A 21,990-nucleotide genomic window follows, 5' to 3' on the forward strand; every position below is an offset into this window, starting at 1 on the left:
AGCAAATCAGATATATGTAATTTATTCGCTGATTGAAAGGTATTTTCAAATCATTTGCAATTTGCAAACATAGTATGAGTAATTTATAGGGGTTTTTAACTATTGTTGCATGCATTATTGATGGTTACATTGGCTGTCATAAACAAAAAACAGATCTGGGGTTTCTATGTTGGTGTTTCCATGTTTATTGCTACTGTCATAATTTATCTAACAATTCATTATTTAATTCCACTTTTGTTATTGGTTAATTTCAATGAATGGGTGTTTCATATAACATGAGCGAATGATAGTATCACTGTCCATAAGAAATCACAGTAGTCACATTTGATATATTTAACACATACAATTCTGATCTGTTGTTTAAGTTGCATTTGAAGATGCAGACCAGCATTATAAGGGTTTAATTTGCAATATTGCATTATTATTAATCAGCACAGTTTGGCATCTACATTGGTCATTTGATTATTGTTTCAGCTTGCACATGTTTGCTAAAACATCCCTTTCCTAGAGTTGTCCAATTGGGGACATTACAATTTTTATGTAGACTCTAATGTATGTACCTACAGCACCTATTGACATAGCATAATGTCCCCAAATTGGGGTATACCCAAAGTCACAATTCCACAGCATAATTTGTAATAAATCATATAATAGCTATTTAACTTTTAAAGTAAATGAGCAATTAAGTTAAATAACATCACATCCTTGGATCCAATCTATAGCTACATTTCCAATAATAAACCATAGTAGGAATGGAGAGGCAACCACAATAGGGCGCCAGGAACATTCGCCTCAACTAAGCCCAAGGGTATGATACAACTCCCCTTGGCCCACAAGAACCCATCTCTGCCCTCCCAATCGTGTCTCCTTCCTAACCCACACATGATTGCTTCTATTCTTTAGTGTCACATCCAACAACCAACCATTATAGAGATTGGAGAGGAAAGCACGATAGGGTGACCAAAATATTCACTGCAACTAAGCCCAAGGACATGATATAACACCCCTTGGCTCACAATATCCAACATGGGGTGGCCTACTTAAATGGTGAGCTCGTCTCTGCCCACCCAATCATGTTTTCTTACTAACCCCTACATTATTGTTTGTAGGAGAAAATTAAAGAATCTAGATAGATTAGTAATTGTCACTATTAACTATATCAAAAATACATAAGCTATTATATGTTAATCAATATCATCACATTGCATACCACAATAATTGCTCGATCACAAGACTGCTTGTATTCTGAATGCAGATTACTTATATGATATATCAAATCTGAACTCCTTTGATGATTGATTGATTGATTGAAATCATTCCTTTGATTTGATGATTTGGGGTATTGGTGAGTGAGGATTGAGTGATTGTTGATTAGATGATTGATAAGCGACAATGTAATGAATGCTAGTTTGATATACTGGTGGATGATGGTTGAAGGAATGTTGATTTGATAGAGTGATGCTTGATTGCTGAATTGTTAGTTTTCTTGATCTCAAGATGAAGTGATGATTGATGGCGATTTGATGATTGTTTGCTTGAACTTGCTGATTGATTGATTTCTTGAGGGATTAATGATTGATGGATGAATGAAGGATTTGTGTTGATGAATTCATGAGTGATGATTGATAAGTGATCCTTCAATGCTTGGAATGAATTATAATTGGTGAAAGGGTCACCACCTTTCATAAGAATTGAATCACTACTTTTCATTGTTGCCTTTGAGAATAACAAATTATTCCCCAAGTTGATCTCCCTTGGATGTCCTTCTCAAATGAAACCCACTCTCCTTTATATCTTCCAATGTGAGAGAGAATCACACCTCTTCATCATGTCTGCCCTTTGCAATAGTCACAACTTTTCACAATTACAACCCTTCAAAAGAGTCGCAACCCTTCATCATTTCTGCCCTTTGAGAGAGTCACAACCTTTCATAATTATCACCCTTCGAAAGAATCACAGCCCTTCATCATTTATGTCCTTTGAGAGAGTTAAAACCTTTCAAAATTATCACCCTTTAAAAGAGTTCCAACATTTAATCATTTATGCCCTTTAAGAGAGTCACAACCTTTCGTAATTATCACCTTTTGAAAGAGTCACAACCTTTCATCATTTCTGCCCTTTTGAGAGAATCACTTCCTTATTTCCTTTCCATTCCTTGCTCCTTCCATTTATCCTTCCTTAATTCCTATGCTCCATTCTTTTTTTCTGCTCTTCTCTGCTCTGCTATGCTATGCTATGCTATATGCTATGATGTGTTGTGTTGTGCTGTGCTGTGCTGTGCTGTGCTTTGTTGTGTTGTGCTTTGTTGTGTTGTGCTGTGCTGTGCTTTGCTGTGCTGTGCTTTACTGTGCGGTGTTGTGCAGTGCTATGCTATGCTACGCTATGCTGTGCTGTGCTGTGATGTGCTGTGTTGTGCTGTGTTGTGTTGTGCTGTGATGTGATGTGCTGTGCTATGCTATGCTCTGCTATGCTATATTATATTATGTTATGTTATATTATGTTATATTATGTTATGTTATGTTATATTATATTATATTATTATTTTTTATAATTTTAATTTTATTATTAAATCCTATTTCAGAAAGGGAACATCACACATAGGAGCCATTGCCAACAAGAATAACAATAGGTAAAACAAATCACTTTCATAGATACACAAAATTCTTTCCGACTCTCTAGCGTAGAAGGCACGCATACCTTGAATTAAGGGGTACTTTGGCTTTTTTGCCCTCCTCTTGGGCACCCATGATTGATGCATCCAGCTCTATTGCTCCATTATTTATATGTAAGAACTGCCAGGTAAAAGTTCAAAGCATACATTAGATCTCAGAGATAAATTGGATCAGTAAAAAATTATGTTCATAATTAAAAATGGCCATCTGAAAATGAATAGGTAGACAATTCAGAAAACAATGTTTCAATATAAAGCAAACAGATATATATCATTTGATGTATGTCTTTGTCATAAAAATATATCGCACTACTCTTTGACAAACACAATGCCTTTTGCAAATCTAGTTTTGCAGACCATCTCAAAAGCTTCAAGATATATCAATGCGTCATCAACCTTTTCTTCATTATTCTTTAAATCAATCCACATAATATAATCAAAAAAAGAATTAATCTCCAAAATAAAATGTATAAAGTTGATACGAAACAAAGATTGTATTAGAGGGGACAAAAAAAAAATTCAAGGTTAATCACAATACTTTTAAGGAAAACGGATTTGTCGTTTTCTAGTTGTTGCTTATTGCATATCTGGAATACCATCAATCATGGGATCTTTTTATTGATTTTATTTACCTGTCAAGAGAGGCTTAACATAGACGCACCCCTTCCAAGTAATAGTGTGACTAATTAGTGTTCTTTTCATGACAGTGATAATCATGATGCCGCTGAGTGTCCAGAAACACAGGATGTTGCAGTTGATGGCTTTAATTGAGATCAATCAAATTGAAATCTAAACAATCAAATTGAACCAAATGGTGACTTTCAAACTTTCACCCAAAATTAATCTACTTTTGAAGAAAGGTAAACCGCTATCTATAGTCAATCATTAGCAATTTTACCCCATGCTCAGAATTAAAAAATGGTAAAGAAGGCTTGAGAAGGAAAATTTGGAATAGGTTAGAAAGAAAGAGAAAATATGAGCAGATACAAAAGTGTCTACCTCTCAAGCAACTAAGGCAATTCATCCACCAGCTGAGGCAACTCCTACTTTAATATACTGGACTACATGGAAAAACCAAAATTCTGGATTCACAACTCGAATTTTTTCAAAATCAGCCTGAAGTGTTGGAAAAAATAGTCAATTATTTTAAGGGCAAGGTAAAGTGACTCATAATTCTCAAAATTCAGCACACTAATTTTTAAATCACAGTAGAATATCATATGGCCTTGATTGAAGAAGATATCCAAAGTATTGAATCAAGAAAGCACAAGCAAAATCAAGAAGGAACTAATGAGTCAAATGAATTTCTTTCAGCATTTCAAATATTCTTTGAGGAACCCACAGCTGACCAGACAAAGGAAATAGCAAAGGTAGTGATCCAGGAGCATCCACGTCCACAAGCGATCCTATGTCACCCAAAAATTATGATAGTTCGCTTTTGATTCACTCTAGGATTGGTATGTGCATTTCCAAGTTATTCATTGTCAGTGTGTCTTCTAAGGTTATTTACCTTGGTCATCTTGAGGATTCCAAATCTCAAATTTCTTGTGATATCTTCATTAATAATGGATCTGACCTGTTTAAGTCTTAACTTCCTTTAGCAGACAAGTCAAATAGACACAAGAAGTGGAGAACTGGTTTACCTGATAAAAATGCCACACGAAAGCCCAAATGAAATGGGCGTTGAGAACAAGTGTATGGTGTTGATGATATAGCGGCGGTAGAAATCCTACAGGCCGACTCAGCAAGATCAAATGTGTGAATGGCCTATTGGCCTTACACATTTGATGAATCTATCAACTTATATCAATCCTTTAATATCTTTATTAAGTCACATATGCATTATCAGGTTTAATGATTAAACATACATTATTGAGTTTGACTTATCGGATTTGTTTCAAAGGGGCCGACTTTTGGTTAAAGTCCGCTACCCCTCATTTGAAGGCATGCGATGCTTCATGAAGGTCGTGCCTACTTGGTGAGAGACGACTCTTGGATATCTCCTTTCGACAAATATATATGGTCATGGTCGTCCCTCTATGGAACTGAGATCAGACAGTAAGTTCGATCATAATTAAGCAGATCGAATTCATGTACAAGCAGATCAATTGATGGGGAGAAATTTATGTAGTGTGCTCGGCGGTGACGATAAGAGCTTATCGTCTATGGTTGGGAAGGCAACAAATCTGATGTTTGCTTGTGGTTAACGAGCACTACCTTAAAATCAATAGACCTTAGGTTTTCTAAACCCTATCCCTTTTGTTATTTATTTCCCCAGATTGAGAATCAAAGCATCACCAGATGCAGACCAGCTTGTTGCATCCGTAAGTCCCCTTGTGATTACCAACAAAACACATCACTGCTGAGTTATCCTAAGCAATCAAGACCTGACAATTGGAAGCTTGAGGTTGTCCCCTTTGATCATCCAAGACAGCATTACGGATTTCCTTATTCAAGAGAGGATAGGATACTTAACATTCTATTATGTGTTGACAAAGGATTAGCGTGTACTTTTCCCACATCAACACATATCCTATAGAAAAATTTTGTGTTAATATCACCTTCCTAAAGCCACACTTCCGGTGATTTATATCTCCACTAACACTCTTATGTTGCCAATATTTCACCATATTTTGCCATTAATTCCTTTTCTTTTGCATATTGTATCATTCCATTGCTTATGATAAATTCACTTAAATCTTCCATTTCTATTTCAATCCTTTGATTCTCTTCATAGATGTTGTGAAAAGAAGTCTTATTTCAATGCTTCAACTTCACTTTGAGGAAAAGTAGTCACTTGTTGAAGATGGGCATCTTTGTGTCGACAAAGATGTTTGGTTCTGCCTACCATCCCCTCATGAGGTTGATCAAATCTTTCTTTCTAAACCACATATTTTCAAAAAGGAATTGACATTTTGTTCGGGAGGATTCCTTGCAGATTTAGAGTTCATCTGGAAAGTGATCCGAAATGGGGATCAATTTAATTTACAAGATCACTTTAAGAGAAGTTCTCAATGAGTCATTAAAAATGAGGAATCAGCCCAATCTTTCAATGATATTGGCGAAGCCATACCTTTTGTTGTCCAAGCAAAATCTATTTGAGTTTGAGCCACTCTGCCAAGACACCCGATCTTATCACTTGGGTCCACAACTGCATTCAAGTCACCTGCCACTATGAATATATCCACAACGGATTGGAAGTCTCAAGGAGTATGTCCCATAATGCTTTCTTGTCCCCTGTTTTTGTCAATTCATATACATTGTACATGGAGAAAACCAGATTTGAGGAGATGCTTATGACACTAGCCTTAATTTAGTTTTGGTTTTGCTCCAAAAGATTTACTTTGAGTTTGTTCAATTTCCACATTATACCGACGCCTCCTAGGTCACTAGCAAAATCATTGAATTTGCGAGCCCAACCTTTGCAATGCTTGATGAATGAAAGCTTGGATTCTTGGATGACAACTAAGTCAATCAATTGATTTTTCAATTGGTGCTTGCTCATGCGCCACTTGTTAGGGGCGTTTAAGCCCCTAACATTCCATGTAAGAATCTTCATTGTCCTCTAAGGGGGGTTCTCCTCCCCTTGATCTCATCATGTAGGATTTGATTGAGGTTTGTTCATGTAGCAAGGCATCCTCTTCCCTTTTTTGTTTGTTGGATTTGTGTCCAATCTTTTTCTTTACTAGGCCTGATTTCAATTATTTCTCTGCAAAGTGGCTAATGTTTCTTGGATAGGTTATGTCCAATGCATCCTCTTCAATTTCATGATGTGAGTTCACATCCTCTTCCAATCTAGACTCTTTAATTGCTTTTGTCTCTGACACTTTCGATTTAGCCCTTACATCGTTAACTTTAGGAGAAGCAAACTCCTTGTCCACAATTTCTATGACTAAAGGAGATGACGCATCACCCTAATCCTGTTCTTATGGGGGAGTAGGGTTCGCAAAAATATCATAATTTGGTCAATTAGATGCAAAAGGAATGCACTCTTCCTAAGAGGCAACCACCATATTTGTTACTATATTTGTCATTGGCTGTTTTTCCAAGGTCCCTCTTTTAATAGGAGATCGTTTACACCCTGCTTCATTCAGTGATCTACTACCACATCTAAGACAAATAATTCTCCTCGATCTCAACATTTTGAGTCCATACCCCACTTGAAGTGCGCAGCTGTATTGATATAGGTAGTTTGGTGATAAAGATGAGTTGAGTTTGAGTGTAAAGTATAGAATTTTCACCCATATCAAACTCTAGGGCACAGCCTAGTTGATTTCTGATTTCTTTCAAACAATCTTCTAACAAGTATTTGAAGGGTAAGTTATATAAGCTAATCCAATAAGGGTCTTCAGATGGATACAGAGCCCTAAGGTCGAAATTAGGCATCCAAATCTAGGTAAACATGAAAAGGTCCCCAATATGCCACGACCTTTTGCTCATAACTGCATCTATGTCTACCTCTTTATCAAAATCGACTAACAAAAATTGTTTCAGCAGGAAGTAGATTTCTATTACTTTTCCCCAATTTCCTTTAACCCATCTTATTTCTTCTCCACTTTGGTGACCACCTAGAACCCTTCCAATTATAGTCATATCGTGGAAGGCAATCACATCTTTGTCTACAATGGTAGAGACATCTATATTGGCCTGAAAAACTGCCCCAAATCAATCCTGTGATTTTTCGCTTTCTTCACATTTCTCTGCACCATTTTTCTAAATCGATTTCATACGAACATATATATATAGATATATACAGATACACAAACACACACACAGAGATATATATGCATGCATGCATGCATACATACATACATATATTCCTCATGAAAGACTCAGCCTTTCTCACACCATCGCTACTCTTGAAAAGATAACTTAATTTACTTACAAAGTCACATAGTGTTCTATTCCTAATTGATTAATTGAATGTTTATTTCCTTTATTCACTAATGATTTATTCCATGATTCTCTCAATGAAATTATTTGCCCTTTATACCCAACAGGAGTCACCACCCTTCACAAGTAATTAGTCACCACCACCCTCCATCACTACCTTTTGAGAATAATCATTTTGTTAGTTTTCATGATCAGATTATCCACAATAAACAGAAAACTAAAGTTGCACAGTAAAGCATACAAATAGAGAATCACACAACACAAGACTACCCTGGGAAAACCTCCCTCTTGGAGGAAAAACCCAGCAACAAATCAGATCTAGATCCTTTTATTAATTGTAGAATACAATGTCAATAAAGATCAGATTACTTATCTGATATAACTGTCAACCTAAGGCAGAATTAGAGTTACAGTCATAACCCAGCTAGGGCACAATGTAACAGCAGAAGATAGCAGACTTATCTCTTTCTTAAATATCATCAGCATACAGCTTCCAGCTCTTCGTAGTTCGTCACTGAAGATTGCAGACCTAATGATGTTCGTAGACATTAAAGAGGAACTCGCTATCCTCTTCAATGTAATCACTGTCCAAGATCGCATGTATGGCAAATGCTGATGGCAGAAGTAATTCGCTGATTCCTTGATCAGAAGTGGTTCGCTTGCCTTCAATGAGGATTCGCTAACCTCCAGAATGAGTGGGCAAATCTTGCAGAGCTAACTTCACATTGATGATGAAAACTGAGTGACGAATGCATACACATTAATCTCTATTTATATTTGGCGTGGAGACCAATTCAAGTCAGCTTCACCTTAAGTTTTGTGCCAAGACTTAATTATAATTATAGGGCTTACACGTTACCTTATGTCTTGCCCTATTTTGGCGTACTAATAATGATTAAGTTATATTGCAAGGGGAGCACACCTATTTAGGGCCACACGTTACATGAAGTGATATAGGGTCGGCCCTATAATATGATGAACATGTTTCATGTTGCTTGGCATGTAGGAGATAAAGGGCCCAGCCCTATTCAAGTTTGTGCACATTGAGATAGGGCCCAGCCCTATTTACACACCTCCTTAATGAAGCAGGGCCCAGCCCCCTTTTTGGGATTCGGACAACATTGGAATAGGGCCCAGCCCTATTTGTTTTACACATTACATATAAATACAATAGATAGGGCCCTGCCCTATAAGGATTCGGATGATGCCTTAAGGCAATCCAAATCCTATTTATTTTCCTAACCTAGTTACAAAATCAACAATTTACTTCCAAATTGATTGATTCCTTCCTTCATTCCCAATTGATGATTGATTCAATGATGATCATCCATGGATGTGATCTCCCTTTTATATCTCATGTTTGAGGGAGTCACAACTCTTCATTTCATGCCTTTTGAACATTCATTAAACTTAATTAAATTTCCGTTATACTATATTTTATTTTTATTTTTCATAATTGTATTTATTAATAAATCCTATTACAAAAACGCGACATTACAGCTTTGTAGTAATTACTCATTTTCATCATTGCTGCCATAAGTGTTATGTTTACTTATTCGGTCAAAATCAATTGTTCATGTCTAACTGATGATCTCTATTTCAATCATCAATTAACATTCTTGTTCAAAACTTCAATACATGTAATAGTTTAGTTGTTAAAATTGATAGATTAGTTAGCGAGATAGGAAATTTTTAGGTATCATGCTCTAACATCTGAGATCATAAAAAGTTTTTTGTAGTAATTGCCCTTTACAAGGTCAATTCAAATTCAGAAATGGACTGCAAATTTGTAATGTCCCCATTTTTGAGGAAGAATAATTAATTAATTTAAGTTGTCCCAATTATTAATATTTCTTAAGGATAGCTTAATTAATTATTTTAATTAATAATATTAAGTTAATTATTTATGAAGTTATCAAATAACTTAAAATTAAAAGTGACTAAATTTAATATTATATTATAAAGTCACTTAAGTGAAATAATATTATTTTTGTTGATTTTATGGTGGTGCTCGTTAACCACGGGCAAACATCAGATCTACTGCCTTCCCAACCATAGACGATAAGCTCTTATTGTCCCCCCGAGCACACTACATGACCTTCATGTTGTTGAATTCACTTCTATTGATGCAATCATGACCTTGCATATATATGAATCAATACCTCCTAATAGACTTCAACTCGGCCATATACTGTTGGCGCCAAGGATAGGGTCAGACCTATATATTAAAAGTTACATATGAGTTTCCCTTAGTTGCAAGTTACATTTAACTTAATCACAAGTTACACACAAGTGATTCACAAAATAGGGCCTGCCCCAAATTGGACTCATACAACTGAGATATCCAAATGCCAAGGCCGACAGAACACTTGGCATTTTGTGCACTAGGTCGGCTCTAGAAGGGATCTGACCTAGCTACACAACAACACTCCCTCTTAGCTAGGGAGGATTCCTTCTGAATAACCAAATCACATAGTGACTACCACCATGGCTAATCCCATGAATAATACGTTCACCATAGCTACTCCCAAAGGGTGAACAAGCACATCATGGAATTTCTTCCATGATACCCACCATACCTACTCGCAGAGGGTGGGCTCACCATGCCTATTCGCAAAGGGTGGAAGAGGGCTTTCACCTCAACCTTCTCCCAGAGAACGATGCATTACCACCATGCCTACTCGTGGAGGGTGGAACGAGGGCTTTCACCTCAACCTTCTCCCAGAGAAGAATGCATTAACAAGGGATTGCACCTCGAACTTCTCCCTCACAGAGAAGAACTCATTAACAAGGGATTGCACCTCGAACTTCTCCCTCACAAAGAAGAACTCATTAACAAGGGATTGCACCTCGAACTTCTCCCTCACAGAGAAGAACTCATTAACCAAATCCTCATGATGACGTGGCTCCCTCTAAAGCTGAAATGACAAGCTCCCTCTAAAGCTGAAATGTCAAGCTCCCTCTAAAGCCGAAACGTGAAGCTCCCTCTAAAACTAAAATCAATCTTCTGACCTCTTCGTCCATGGTTACTTATGACGATATGTCAGACTCCCTCTAAATGTTGATTCTTCCTCTATGAAGAAATGCAAGCAATCTTCCTTCCTTGAATGCAATCTTTGACTCGTCCATATTTAGCACGTCATAGACGCTTGCTGATATCATCCAAAACAAGACTACCATATTCCTTATGTCCTGCAGGTTTCTGCAGAAGCAGCCAATATTCCTTGGAAGCTTCTCCAATCAGGTCCCGCAGGCTAGAAAAGTAGCATGAATCTCTAATGCATTCAATATGGATATATGTCATTCAAGGATATAATATTTCCTTAAAATCGCAGCTTATCCAACCAAAGATTCGCCTCAATTGCATTATCCTCATGTCGGCTTTGTTGTCAGTCTACGAAGGCAACGCCATGAAAACCCAACGCTACTAAGAAAATAATTACAGACAATAAGGGTAACCCCAACCCCGATTATTTTACAAGGGCGTACGCTAAACCATCCATGCTTCTTCAGATTTCACAAATCTGAAACATAGTCGAAATCCACGGCAATCGATGATCTCCACCAAACACGAAGCCTTCAACGCTCCAAATGCCACATCACCCACAAAAACTAAATATCCAACTAAAACAACCACTACAGAAATCACATCTCCAACAAAGAATCGAACGACTATAGACAACCAACAGTCCTGAACTTAGATTTCTCATGCTTGGCTTCACCTAGAAAACCATGCCAACTTAAGCTCCAGTAAATAAGGATTGCACAACCTTTGTATTAGACCCCTTCAATGATATTTGTATGTGAGTCGCTGGTATTAATTCTCAGCCCATGCCAAAATGAGTGCCAAGAATGATATCCTGCGGATAGCAAGGGAGAGACGTTGCCTAAAGAATGCCTTCCCCAATATTTAGCCGAAACAAACCATACCCTTATTTCCGGACAAAGGAAATAATATTCGCAGCCAGGCATAAGGAATAGCACTATAGACAGGATCGCAGGTTTGTGGAATGGGTTTGGCCTGAACAGTCAAATCGTAAGCTATGATAATGACCCCTTACCGGCCATGAGAATACCTATACATGCCGACTCCTAATTCATAGGTGTTGCCCTCGGACTACAACTAGCAGCCGCTGTATATGACTGGTTCAAACTGAGGAAGAAGGCAGCGATGTGGTGATAAAAGCAGTTCACCCAATTCAAGTGCCCTCGATTCTCTTTTGATAGACTTTGATGCCTTCTATTGCAAGGTGTAACGCCACTAATTGCAGAGATAAGTGCTTGAACTCGACCAAGATGACTCTAGGGTTGCATCAGAGCAGTCAAATCAAGGGTTTTGTCGATTTTGAATTATATTTTGTCTTTCTTCCTTTTCATCACATTGAATGACACACTCCTCTGGAATGCTTAAACAAATCTGATCAGATTTCTTTGAACCTTGGCTCTGATACCATGTTGATTTTATGGTGGTGCTCGTTAACCACAGCAAACATTAGATCTGTTGCCTTCCCAACCATAGACGATAAGCTCTTATCGTCACCCCCAAGCACACTACATGGCCTTCATGTTGTTGAATTCACTGCTATTGATGCAATCATGACCTTGCATATATATGAATCAATACCTCCTAATAGACCTCAAGTCGGTCATATACATTTGGCGCCAAGGATAGGATCAGACCTATATATTACAAGTTACATATGAGTTTCCCTTAGTTGCAAGTTACATTTAACTTAATCACAAGTTACACACAAGTGGTTCGCCCAAATAGGGCCTGCCCCAAATTGGACTCATACAACTGAGATATCCAAATGCCAAGGCCAACAGGCCACTTGGCATTTTGTGCACTAAGTCCGCCCAAGAAGGGATCCAACCTAGCTACACAACAACAATTTTAATATTATTTCTGGAAGCTTCTAGAGATGGACTGAAAAAAAGTATAAAGGGAGACCTAGTTGAGCTTCAAGGCAGCCAGGAATGATATTTTGTATTCATTGAGTTTTGTGGAGCCCAGGGGTTTCTGTAGATCTTTTGTCTTTGGGAACGAAAACTCTCATTCATAGCATAACTGAGGGAGTGAAAGATCTCTTGAAGGGTTGCATATGAAGAAGTGATACTTCAGTCATCTCAATGGTACTTAATTGTGGCCAAAGGCCAACCTGCTAGGTTCAAACTTGAGGAGACATTGAAGACTTTGGAGGCAGTAGGACCTCATTGTTAGTCTACAAGGAGCTGAGTACATCTACTTCACTTCTGAGTTTAATCTCAGTAATTTTCAGACTTATATCAGATTGGAGGAGAGCCACGATTTGGCTCATTTTGACCCACACTTGCATCTGCATATTAAAGAAGGCAAGGCGATTTCCCTAGGAGTATTTTGGAGGAGATTTGAGGTGGTTGCAGGTTATAATTCAGTCTGAATCAAGTTCATACCAGTCCACCATTTTCCACAATTTTGCTCATATCTCCTTTCTTGGGCATCGAAATCTACATGTGATTGAAGCGCTCTCCTTGGTGAAGGACTATGATGAAATATGGTGGTTGAAAGGAGGCTTTGGTGCTGGTAATTATTAGTTGTCAACTTGCAGACCTGCAGCAGGGGCGATTTTGGAGAAATATTCATTTTGGCTAGAGGAGGGCACAAAGAGGAATGATATTGCTTGCTTCTTCATTCACCAACCTAGGCGCTACATTCCAGGTTCTTTGGCATTGAGCTTCATTGAGTTTTCAGTTTGTATGTATGCATTCATGGTTGCCATTTGTGTTAGTTTTGTGTCTCAGACCAGCGATCAGACTTTCAGTATTTAATTTCAGATTAACATTAAGTAACTAATATGCAAGTAAACGAAAGAGAGAAAACAAATGCACAAGAGACCAACACAATACCCTGGGAAAACCTCCAAGGAGGAAAAAACCCAGCACTAAAGACCCACAGGTTAGATTATGTATTCAATCTTGAATTGTAACAATACAATACTTAGCTCCAGTCATGTGACTCAGATCTGGAATCTTCAACTTCTTATCTGAATGACTCAGATATGCCCTTTCATTATATCAGGTCTGCACTTCTAATTCACCAAATGCACCATCTAACAGTAATTAGGAACACCAAAATAACTTTGTCTTCCTTGAATAAGTTCACCCAGTTCACCTCCGAATTTCGCACACCAAGGAGCAGAAGGATTTCGCTAATTGCATTAATTGAATGAGTGAATTAACCTTGGCAAATGATCTTTATTTATATGAGCATAAGTCCTTCAAGTCGGCCTTAATTAGGTAAATATGTTTGGCACCAATATTGTTTGTGTGGCGTGTCATTATAGGGCTGGCCCTGTTTTAGGGGCACACTACCTTCTTTGACGTGAAGGGTTCAGCCCTACGCGTTAAACCTTGGGAAAGGGGGGCCCAGCCCTTTAGGGGTTCGGATGTTGCCTTAGGCAATCCGAACCCCCTTTTCTGAGCCTAGTTACAAACAATAATTTGTACTCAAGACATTCTGAAACTATTTGTTGAAGCCAAGAGTCTTGGCCATTATTTTGTTATTTGTAATCAGTCCATTACTTTCTAATAGAGGGAGAGATAAGGTTGCATCTAATTCACATGTTATATAGTTGCATGCCAAATATTTGTTAAAATATCAGTCTGCTGTAGGGTGCATTTCTTGCATTAGAATTTTGTATCAGAATAACACAAAAACAATTACATACTCATCCTCGGGGGTTGTCTCATTGATTTAGTAGCTTTTGCGAGCCATAATATCATTGCCTATTGAAGTTAATACCTTTAAAGTATGTCTAAAGTTCATATCAGTCATATGCTAAGTCAAATTGCATAACACGCAAGATTATACAGCTGTCCAAAACAGCATAACACGCAGATTATACAGTCTGAAACTACAACAGCAGAAAATCAGACATTTGTTTGACAATATTCCCTACACAATTCAGTTACATAACAGCAGGGGACATTACAAAATTATGTCAAGCTACTCTTTGATGATGAGGACCTAGATATCTTTGAGGAGGTGCATTCTAAATTTAAGATCAATCAAAGGGCAACCATGGACCCTAGGACATCAAAATGTTCAATGCTATCGACATTCAAATGTGAAGCAAGTGACAAAAATGAAGATGAAATTACAATGTAAAGGTCAAGACATTAAGCCAGTTTGTGTTAATGGTTTCCTAGAAGAACATCATTCTAGCTCCACAAGGCTAACAGCAGCCTCATGAAGTAACATTCAGTGAGGAAGATGAATGGGAGCCTGATTTTATACAAGAAGAGGGTGATAGTAGCTTGAAGAGATAAGCTTGATGAAGCTTCAATAGTTAATACAAAATTTGGATCTAGAAAAGCAAAGTCAAAATTGATCAAATTTTTACTTATATATTTACTTTTTGGGGATTAATAATGGTATCATGTACTTTTTATGTTGAGTGGGGTGCTAGGAAATAACATGAGTGTAATGTCCCCACTTTGATATACTATTTAATGATAAATAATAATGATAAAATTAAAATTAAAATATAAAACAATACAATTAAATATAATTAAATTTTAATTAAGTTAATGAATGGTCAAAGACATGAAATGAAAAGTTGTGACTCCCTCAAACATGAGATATAAAAGGGAGAAGAAAACCTCATTCGAGGGGATAATTAGGGGAATCAGAAGTGCAGATCAGATATAAATAAGAAGTGCAGATCTGAATGTGAAAGGTTCTGTTCTTTTCAAAAGGCAGAAATAATGAAGAGTTGCACTCTTTCAAAGGGTGCTAATGGTGGAAAGGGTTTGTCTCTTGCCAAAGGGGCATACATGAGAAAGTATCATTTGAGGAGGACATCCAAGGGAGATCAATTTGAAGAATAATTTATCATTCTCAAAGGGCAGCAATGAAGAGTGATGACTCATTTCTTATGAAGAGGTGTGACTTCCCACAAATGAAGATATAATTCAATTGAGAAGGGGGAACTGGAGGAACCATCCATAAGATCAAAGAAGACAAGAAAGTCAATGGGTCAATATCTTATATCAGAATTAATAAGGGTGAAAATTAGCAGACTTTGATATATACAAGGGCAAGATTCAGGGCAATCCCAAAAGGGGACATTACAATGAGAAATACTGTTAATTGTTATGTTTCGTTTAATGTTTGTTACCTACCATTAAATGTTAATAGTTTTAGTAAAGTGGTTGTTACAACTTACAATCAATCCCTACATGAATAAATAACTTGCATGCAATGTATATAATACTGCCAAGGAATTAAAAAATGAAAATGAAATTAGATTTTTCATTTTATGTTTTTCAAAGAATACCCAAAAATTGGTCCAAAGAATTCAATTGGAAGGATAAAAACCTAAAAATAATCATACCTCATCTAGAAGTCCTTCATAAGTCAATTGAGAACACATGGGAGTAACCATGTCCACCTGTCAAAGAAAACCATAGAATTTAATTGTCTCACTATGCATTGCATAAATAATGCCTTTATTGACCAACTAAAAGTTGTTGGTTTGAAGAGAACCACTGTAACAATAATATCAGCAAAACAAATGACTTAACGGGTAAGCCTTAAACAGAAATAGTGACAACTTTCTGTAAATGTGATACGAATCAACTATTATTATCAAAGTCACTCCAAATTCATATAACAAATTGGTAGCATGAGATAATAGAAATAAGGAGATTAAATAAAGAACTTCAATTTCAGTATGTTGCCAGTTTGGGTTTGGATTCAGGTTCAAGTTCCATGGTTGGGCAACATTAATTTTCTTTAGATTGGTATGGCAGAGTTCAGCCATACACTATATAGATAGACAGACAGATAAAGAGATGGATAGATCGATAGATTGAGTGACAGAACTTTTAAACAATATAAAAATAATATAGATATAAATAATAAAATATTTTAACAATAAATTTAATATTTAAATATATTAGTAAAACAAGAAACACGTTTTCTATCAATTTATATAAGTATAAATAAGAAACATGAAATCTAGAAATATAAATATACAACCATAAAATGAAATATATATTTAAGGGAAATACTGTTACAAAGTTGCAGCCTTTCAGAGGTTACAATAAGCCATCAGTGGCTAAATTTGAACATTTGTTGAAAAGAGACTGCTACATATACAAATATTACAAAGGGTTCAAAATTTACGGATAGATATATGATATGCCCACAGTAAATAGCAACAAGAAAAAGCCAAAGAACCAAAGAAGAACCATATATTGAGCAATATCCATTCTAAATGCTGTTGTATTCCCATATAGAGGCCTACATATAGCTGACATCCAAGTATATTGTCAAATTTTTATGTCCTCTGACTGCATATAAAGTGGCATGGTCATTGAATGAATAGTAGAATCTAGAGTCTGAAATGCAAGCCATGAAAGATTGATTCAAGCAGCAAGGATAGGATCCAAATTCAGTATGTATGGTGAAAAACTGTGTCATATATATTGCTCAGGAGTCAGAATTCATATGCTCAAAAAAGTTTGTGCCTAGACAAAACCCTCTTGTTGGCATTCATAATTTGTGTGAGGACAATTTACAGAGCTTAACTGCAATTGGAAAAAAAAAACATTTATGAGAAAAAACTGATAGCTCAACTGCAATTATTCTGTCCTAAAAAGCTAATTTTCTACAAAAAACAAGTATTTTTATTCCAGGGTTTGCCCAGTTCCATCACCAGGACTGTGAGTTCATTCCGAGTATGTCTCAGAAACCAGGTACAAACCCTGGTTGTGACCAGAAAGGAGCAGATCCAAGACCCATACCCAGTTCAGTTCAGTAAGCATAATCACTGGAAATGGAGGAAACCAATAACATAGCAATTTTGCAATATTATTTTAAAAAACAACTGAAAAAAGTCACTAACTTTGAAGAGCATGTCATCAATGAAAGAAACCCTTATCAGGAATTACTATATACCAAAATATTGAGAAAGATACAAACCACATATGGGTCGCATATTATTGCAGCACCATAGAATACAATGATATGAACTGCACCAAGGAAAGCACTTCCAAGTGATCGATTCTTGTGTACCTAGTACACATCATCTTATTGGTATTTGGTTTATCAGCTGTTCTGTCCTTGAGCCTAATTTCTTGGCATTGGTCTGGAGGTTTGTTAATGTCATGTTTGGTAACTAGGTTTAATGTATCTCGCCAAAGATTAGTATTTGCTTACTCCCCATCATTAAGCATGCACCATTCTCCTACTTTACTAATATTATTATTAATCTATTCTCACAACATTACAATCATCATTTTGGATAAGAGAATCCCCCCATTCTTGCTCTTCATTTGCAGTTGCAATCTGAATTTGGGTATGTGCGTGCCCGTCAATTTCTATTTCTATCATACTATTTATATTTTACTACATATTTTTCCCATCTCATTTAGAACACCTAGACTGAATTCAAGCATTTCTGAGCACTACAAGGACAAACAAAGTGTCAAGGCATTGATTAACCATGAGAGCAACATATGCAAATAAAACAGGCCTCAATAGGCAAACCCTGGTCAGAAGGACCACGAATCAAAATTTGAACAAGAATATGGAAGTGCATCTCAACACTTTAATTAACAACCTAGAAAAAATATTCAAGGAGTCGAGGGGGAAGGATAGATAACAAAAGATAATATCTCTTTAAACTCATCTGCCACACAAAGCTCTCACAAACTTTCATTCTTCAAATATAGATTATATTGTATGACTTTGATGTTAAAGCAAGTACACAAACGGCTGAGCAAGATTAGCTTGCCGTCAAGGTACAACATAGTTTCAACCAATAGAATGCGTTAAACATTTCCATATAAAATCCAGTGAAACTGTGAGGCAGCCCATACATGCCAAGATAAGAGAACCTTTACCAAAAAAATTAAATGCATTATCCCAAAGATAAGATTGAAACTAGGATGTGTTGACGTGTTTTTTATGACATCGTCTAACACAGAATAAAGTTACCAACGGTCACCTTACTCTCTCTTGATCAAAGTGTGATTGCATGCTAAGATTGCACGAAGTTCAAACAATCGACTCCAAGGTTCCTTTATGCTACGGACATGACTCGGTTGGCAATTGTGATTGCTGGTAATCCAAGGGGCCTTACGTTTGGATCGTTCTTTCACTTCTTTGTTGTGGCTGGAACTCCATCATCGGATATGGCAATTTTGCGATGCTACTGCTTCGAACGAACTAAAATGAACTGAAAATAAAGGGGAAAGGATTTAGAAGGATCTAAATCTACTCCTAAGGGCAGTGATATCAATAGATAGTGCTCTAGTGGACAAATTCCAAGCTCTGCTTTGCCAATGTTAACTACAACTCCACAAGAACCGGTGCAATCTTTTGAGGATGTTGAAGGATTTTCACATTGAGAAAGTGCATTTAAAAACCCAACACAACGCAATCCACACGACTATTCATAATCGAACTTAGCACAAATTTGGTGGCTCGAGCTAACTTTACACTGCAACTTACAATCAGTAAGATGCAAAAATTGTGAACCATGGAAATTCATCAAACGCCATTACATTCTCTATTGAAATCAAAGCACCATACAACTTCTACTCTAAGTGAGGAAGGTGAAAGCATGCAAGTTTTGAAAAAATAACTTAAGTGGACACCATCAAAGAACAATGTTTCACTGTTCTTATCTCAAAAACCTTATCGCAACAATTTCATACAAATCTCCCTCCCTTTACAAATGAGGGGGTCACCCCTTTATATAGGCCTCAGGGCAAGATTGCTTACAAAACCCTAATTAGGGTTTTCCCTGAAAGATTCCCCACACATGATGCAACAAGGTGGGAATCAACAATAAATGCCCATTATGCCCATATACAATTAATTATAATCCATTACAATTGGTAACCCGAATGCAATAAATGCACCATTTCCCACTAAATTTGCCCAACCTGCACTAAATATTCCTCCATGCACAAATCACCCCATCATGCCATAAATGCACCATCATCTCCACATGCAAAAGGAATCTGCCATAATCCCTTAAATGTGACGACTGTATGCTAAAGATGCTCCATTAATTCTTCATGCGTTGACCCTACTACAACTTGGCAAAAAACCCTTGGAGAGAGAAAATCCCTGGAGAGAGAAACTTTATCTGGGAAGAATTTTCTTGAGATTTTGAATTTTCCTTGCCTTGGAGAAGATTTTTCATCAATTCTGCATATTTCCTATTTTTTAGGAAAGTTTTCAAATTTGGGTTCTTGGGTCCTAGAGAGAGAAAATTCTCTCATGAATCCAAATATATCATCATTTTGAAATCGGGATAATTTTTTATGCCCGAAAAATGGATTTTTCAAAAAAAAATGCGGGGGGAAATATCTCGTTCAATTCATCCTTTATTCCTTCCTTGCCTTAGAAATTTTATCTTCAATTCATCCTTGGCTGTGATTTCTTCCTTGCTTGGAATTTCATCTTGAAGGAAGGAATTTCCAACACACAGTCAATTTTTTCCACTTTTCTAGAATGCAGTCCTGGAGGAAGGAATTTCCAACACTTAGTCAATTTTTGCCACTTTCCTATAATTGTGTCCTGAAGGAAGGAATTTCCAGCACTTGGTCCATTTTCCACCTTTTCTAGAATTCTTCATCTTGGGCGCATTTCTTCCTCGAGGAAGGAATTTTTTCGAATTCTTGAAGTTTCCTTTCTAAACCTTGATTTTCACGTTCTACTTCTAAACTTAGGCACATTTCGGAACTGAAGAAGAAATTTTGGAAATTTGTTCCTTGAGGAAGGAATTTTTTGTGCCTTTTGAGTTCATCTTGTCCTGAGGAGGCTTTATCATCAATTTGCCACATTTCCTATTTTCTAGGAATTTTTTGAAATTCGAGTACCAAGGTCTAGAAGAGAGAAAGTTCTCTCACGAATCCAAACCTGCAAAAATTTTGAAATTCTAATGAGATTTAATGCCTAAAAATGGATTTTTCAAAATTTCTCTAGAGGGGATTTCCTGCTTTTTAATCCATTCCTAACCCTCAATTTCCTTGACTTAGGAGCTTATTCCACTTTGTGATGGAATTCTTTATTTCAAATTCTTCCATGCCTTAGTAATATTGGAACCCTTGGTTTAGCATGGGCACTGAATGACTGTGAAGGAGGAATTTTGTAAATTTTGAATTTTCCTTGACCTTTGCATTTTGTCGCCAAGCTTCATACTTGGGCAATAAACTACCCTGAAGGAGGAATTTTGCATTTTCTCCGTTTTCCATGATGAACTAACTTTGGCGCCCTTCTCCCTACCTAGGCACTGAATCCACTTGGAGGAGGAATTTGGCAATTTGTGAGTTTTCCACAAGCACCTTGATTTGGTGCCCTTCTCTATGCATGGGCACCATTTCACTGTCAAGGAGGAATTTCATCATTTTTTACTTTTTCCTTGACCACCTTGTTTGAGCACTCTACTACACCACCTAGGCACTGAATTCACTTAGGCATGGAATTTAGCAATGTCATCATTTTCCATGAGGAGCCCTATTTGGCTCCCTACCATCTCCTTGGGCGTTGATTTGACTAGGTAGTGGAATTTCATCTTTTAAGCATTTTCCCTAACCACCTTTTTTTGGCACCCTTCCTAGCACTTTGGGCACTAAAGTCACTATGCCATGGAATTTGACTTTTTGAACATTTTCCATGACTAAGGCATTTTGGCGCCCTTCACCATCCCTGGGTGTTGAATTCACTTCCTCATGGAATTTTGCATTTTTTGAGTTTTCCATGACATTGCCTTTCTACCGCCTTCTCCTTCACTTGGACGCCACTTCATACTAGACAGGGAATATGATGGTCTTGTAGATTTTCCATGGCAATGCTTGATTTAGCACCCTACTCCATCCTTGGGCACTATTTCCATTGTATCATGGAATTTCACATTTTTCTCCTTTTCCATGGAGACTTGGATTTGGCGCCCTACCCTGGATATGGGCACCATTTTCAATTGATGGTGGAATTTTAGCATTTTCAGTGCCTTTCTAGACTTAGCCATTTGATTGTTTCCAGATTAGTATGTCAATTATGGATTTGAAGTGATTTTCCAAACTTAGATGATTGTCAAGCTTTTCATTCTTGGAATGAATATCCATACTTAGCCATTTTTGGGTCAATTTAGCCTGCGTTTGATTTTCCGAATTCAAACAAATCTTCAGAAATGTTCAAACTTCAATGTTCGTTTGCGAGGAACGTGCCACATATGAACTTTCCAAAAATAAAAAGTGTTTCAAAATGTCTATGTTAGGGCAAAACAAGACACAGGGGGACTTTCTAAAAATAGAAACTTACTACAAATAGTAAGTTTTATTTTAGATGAAATGAAGACATTTCGAGAAGCAGTGAAATCCCTAAAAAATAGGAACTTTCTAAAAATAGAGAGTTGCTCAGAATTCGT

The 21,990-nt window shown here is 36.9% G+C and overlaps 1 protein-coding gene across 3 annotated transcripts in view; it reads right to left on the bottom strand.

The window, feature by feature from the left end:
• Positions 1-21,990, bottom strand: part of LOC131051920 (vacuolar protein-sorting-associated protein 33 homolog) — a 208,623-nt gene that overhangs the window by 96,240 nt on the left and 90,393 nt on the right. For all 3 annotated transcript variants that reach the window (XM_057986520.2, XM_057986519.2, XM_057986518.2), the window contains 2 exons: positions 15,940-15,996; positions 2,698-2,792 (listed from right to left, as the gene is read on the bottom strand). In XM_057986520.2, coding sequence (XP_057842503.1) covers positions 2,698-2,792; positions 15,940-15,996 — 152 coding nt within the window. The remainder of the gene's footprint in view (positions 1-2,697; positions 2,793-15,939; positions 15,997-21,990) is intronic.

This window comes from Cryptomeria japonica, chromosome 8 (assembly GCF_030272615.1).
Source record: "Cryptomeria japonica chromosome 8, Sugi_1.0, whole genome shotgun sequence".
Taxonomy (NCBI): domain Eukaryota; kingdom Viridiplantae; phylum Streptophyta; class Pinopsida; order Cupressales; family Cupressaceae; genus Cryptomeria; species Cryptomeria japonica.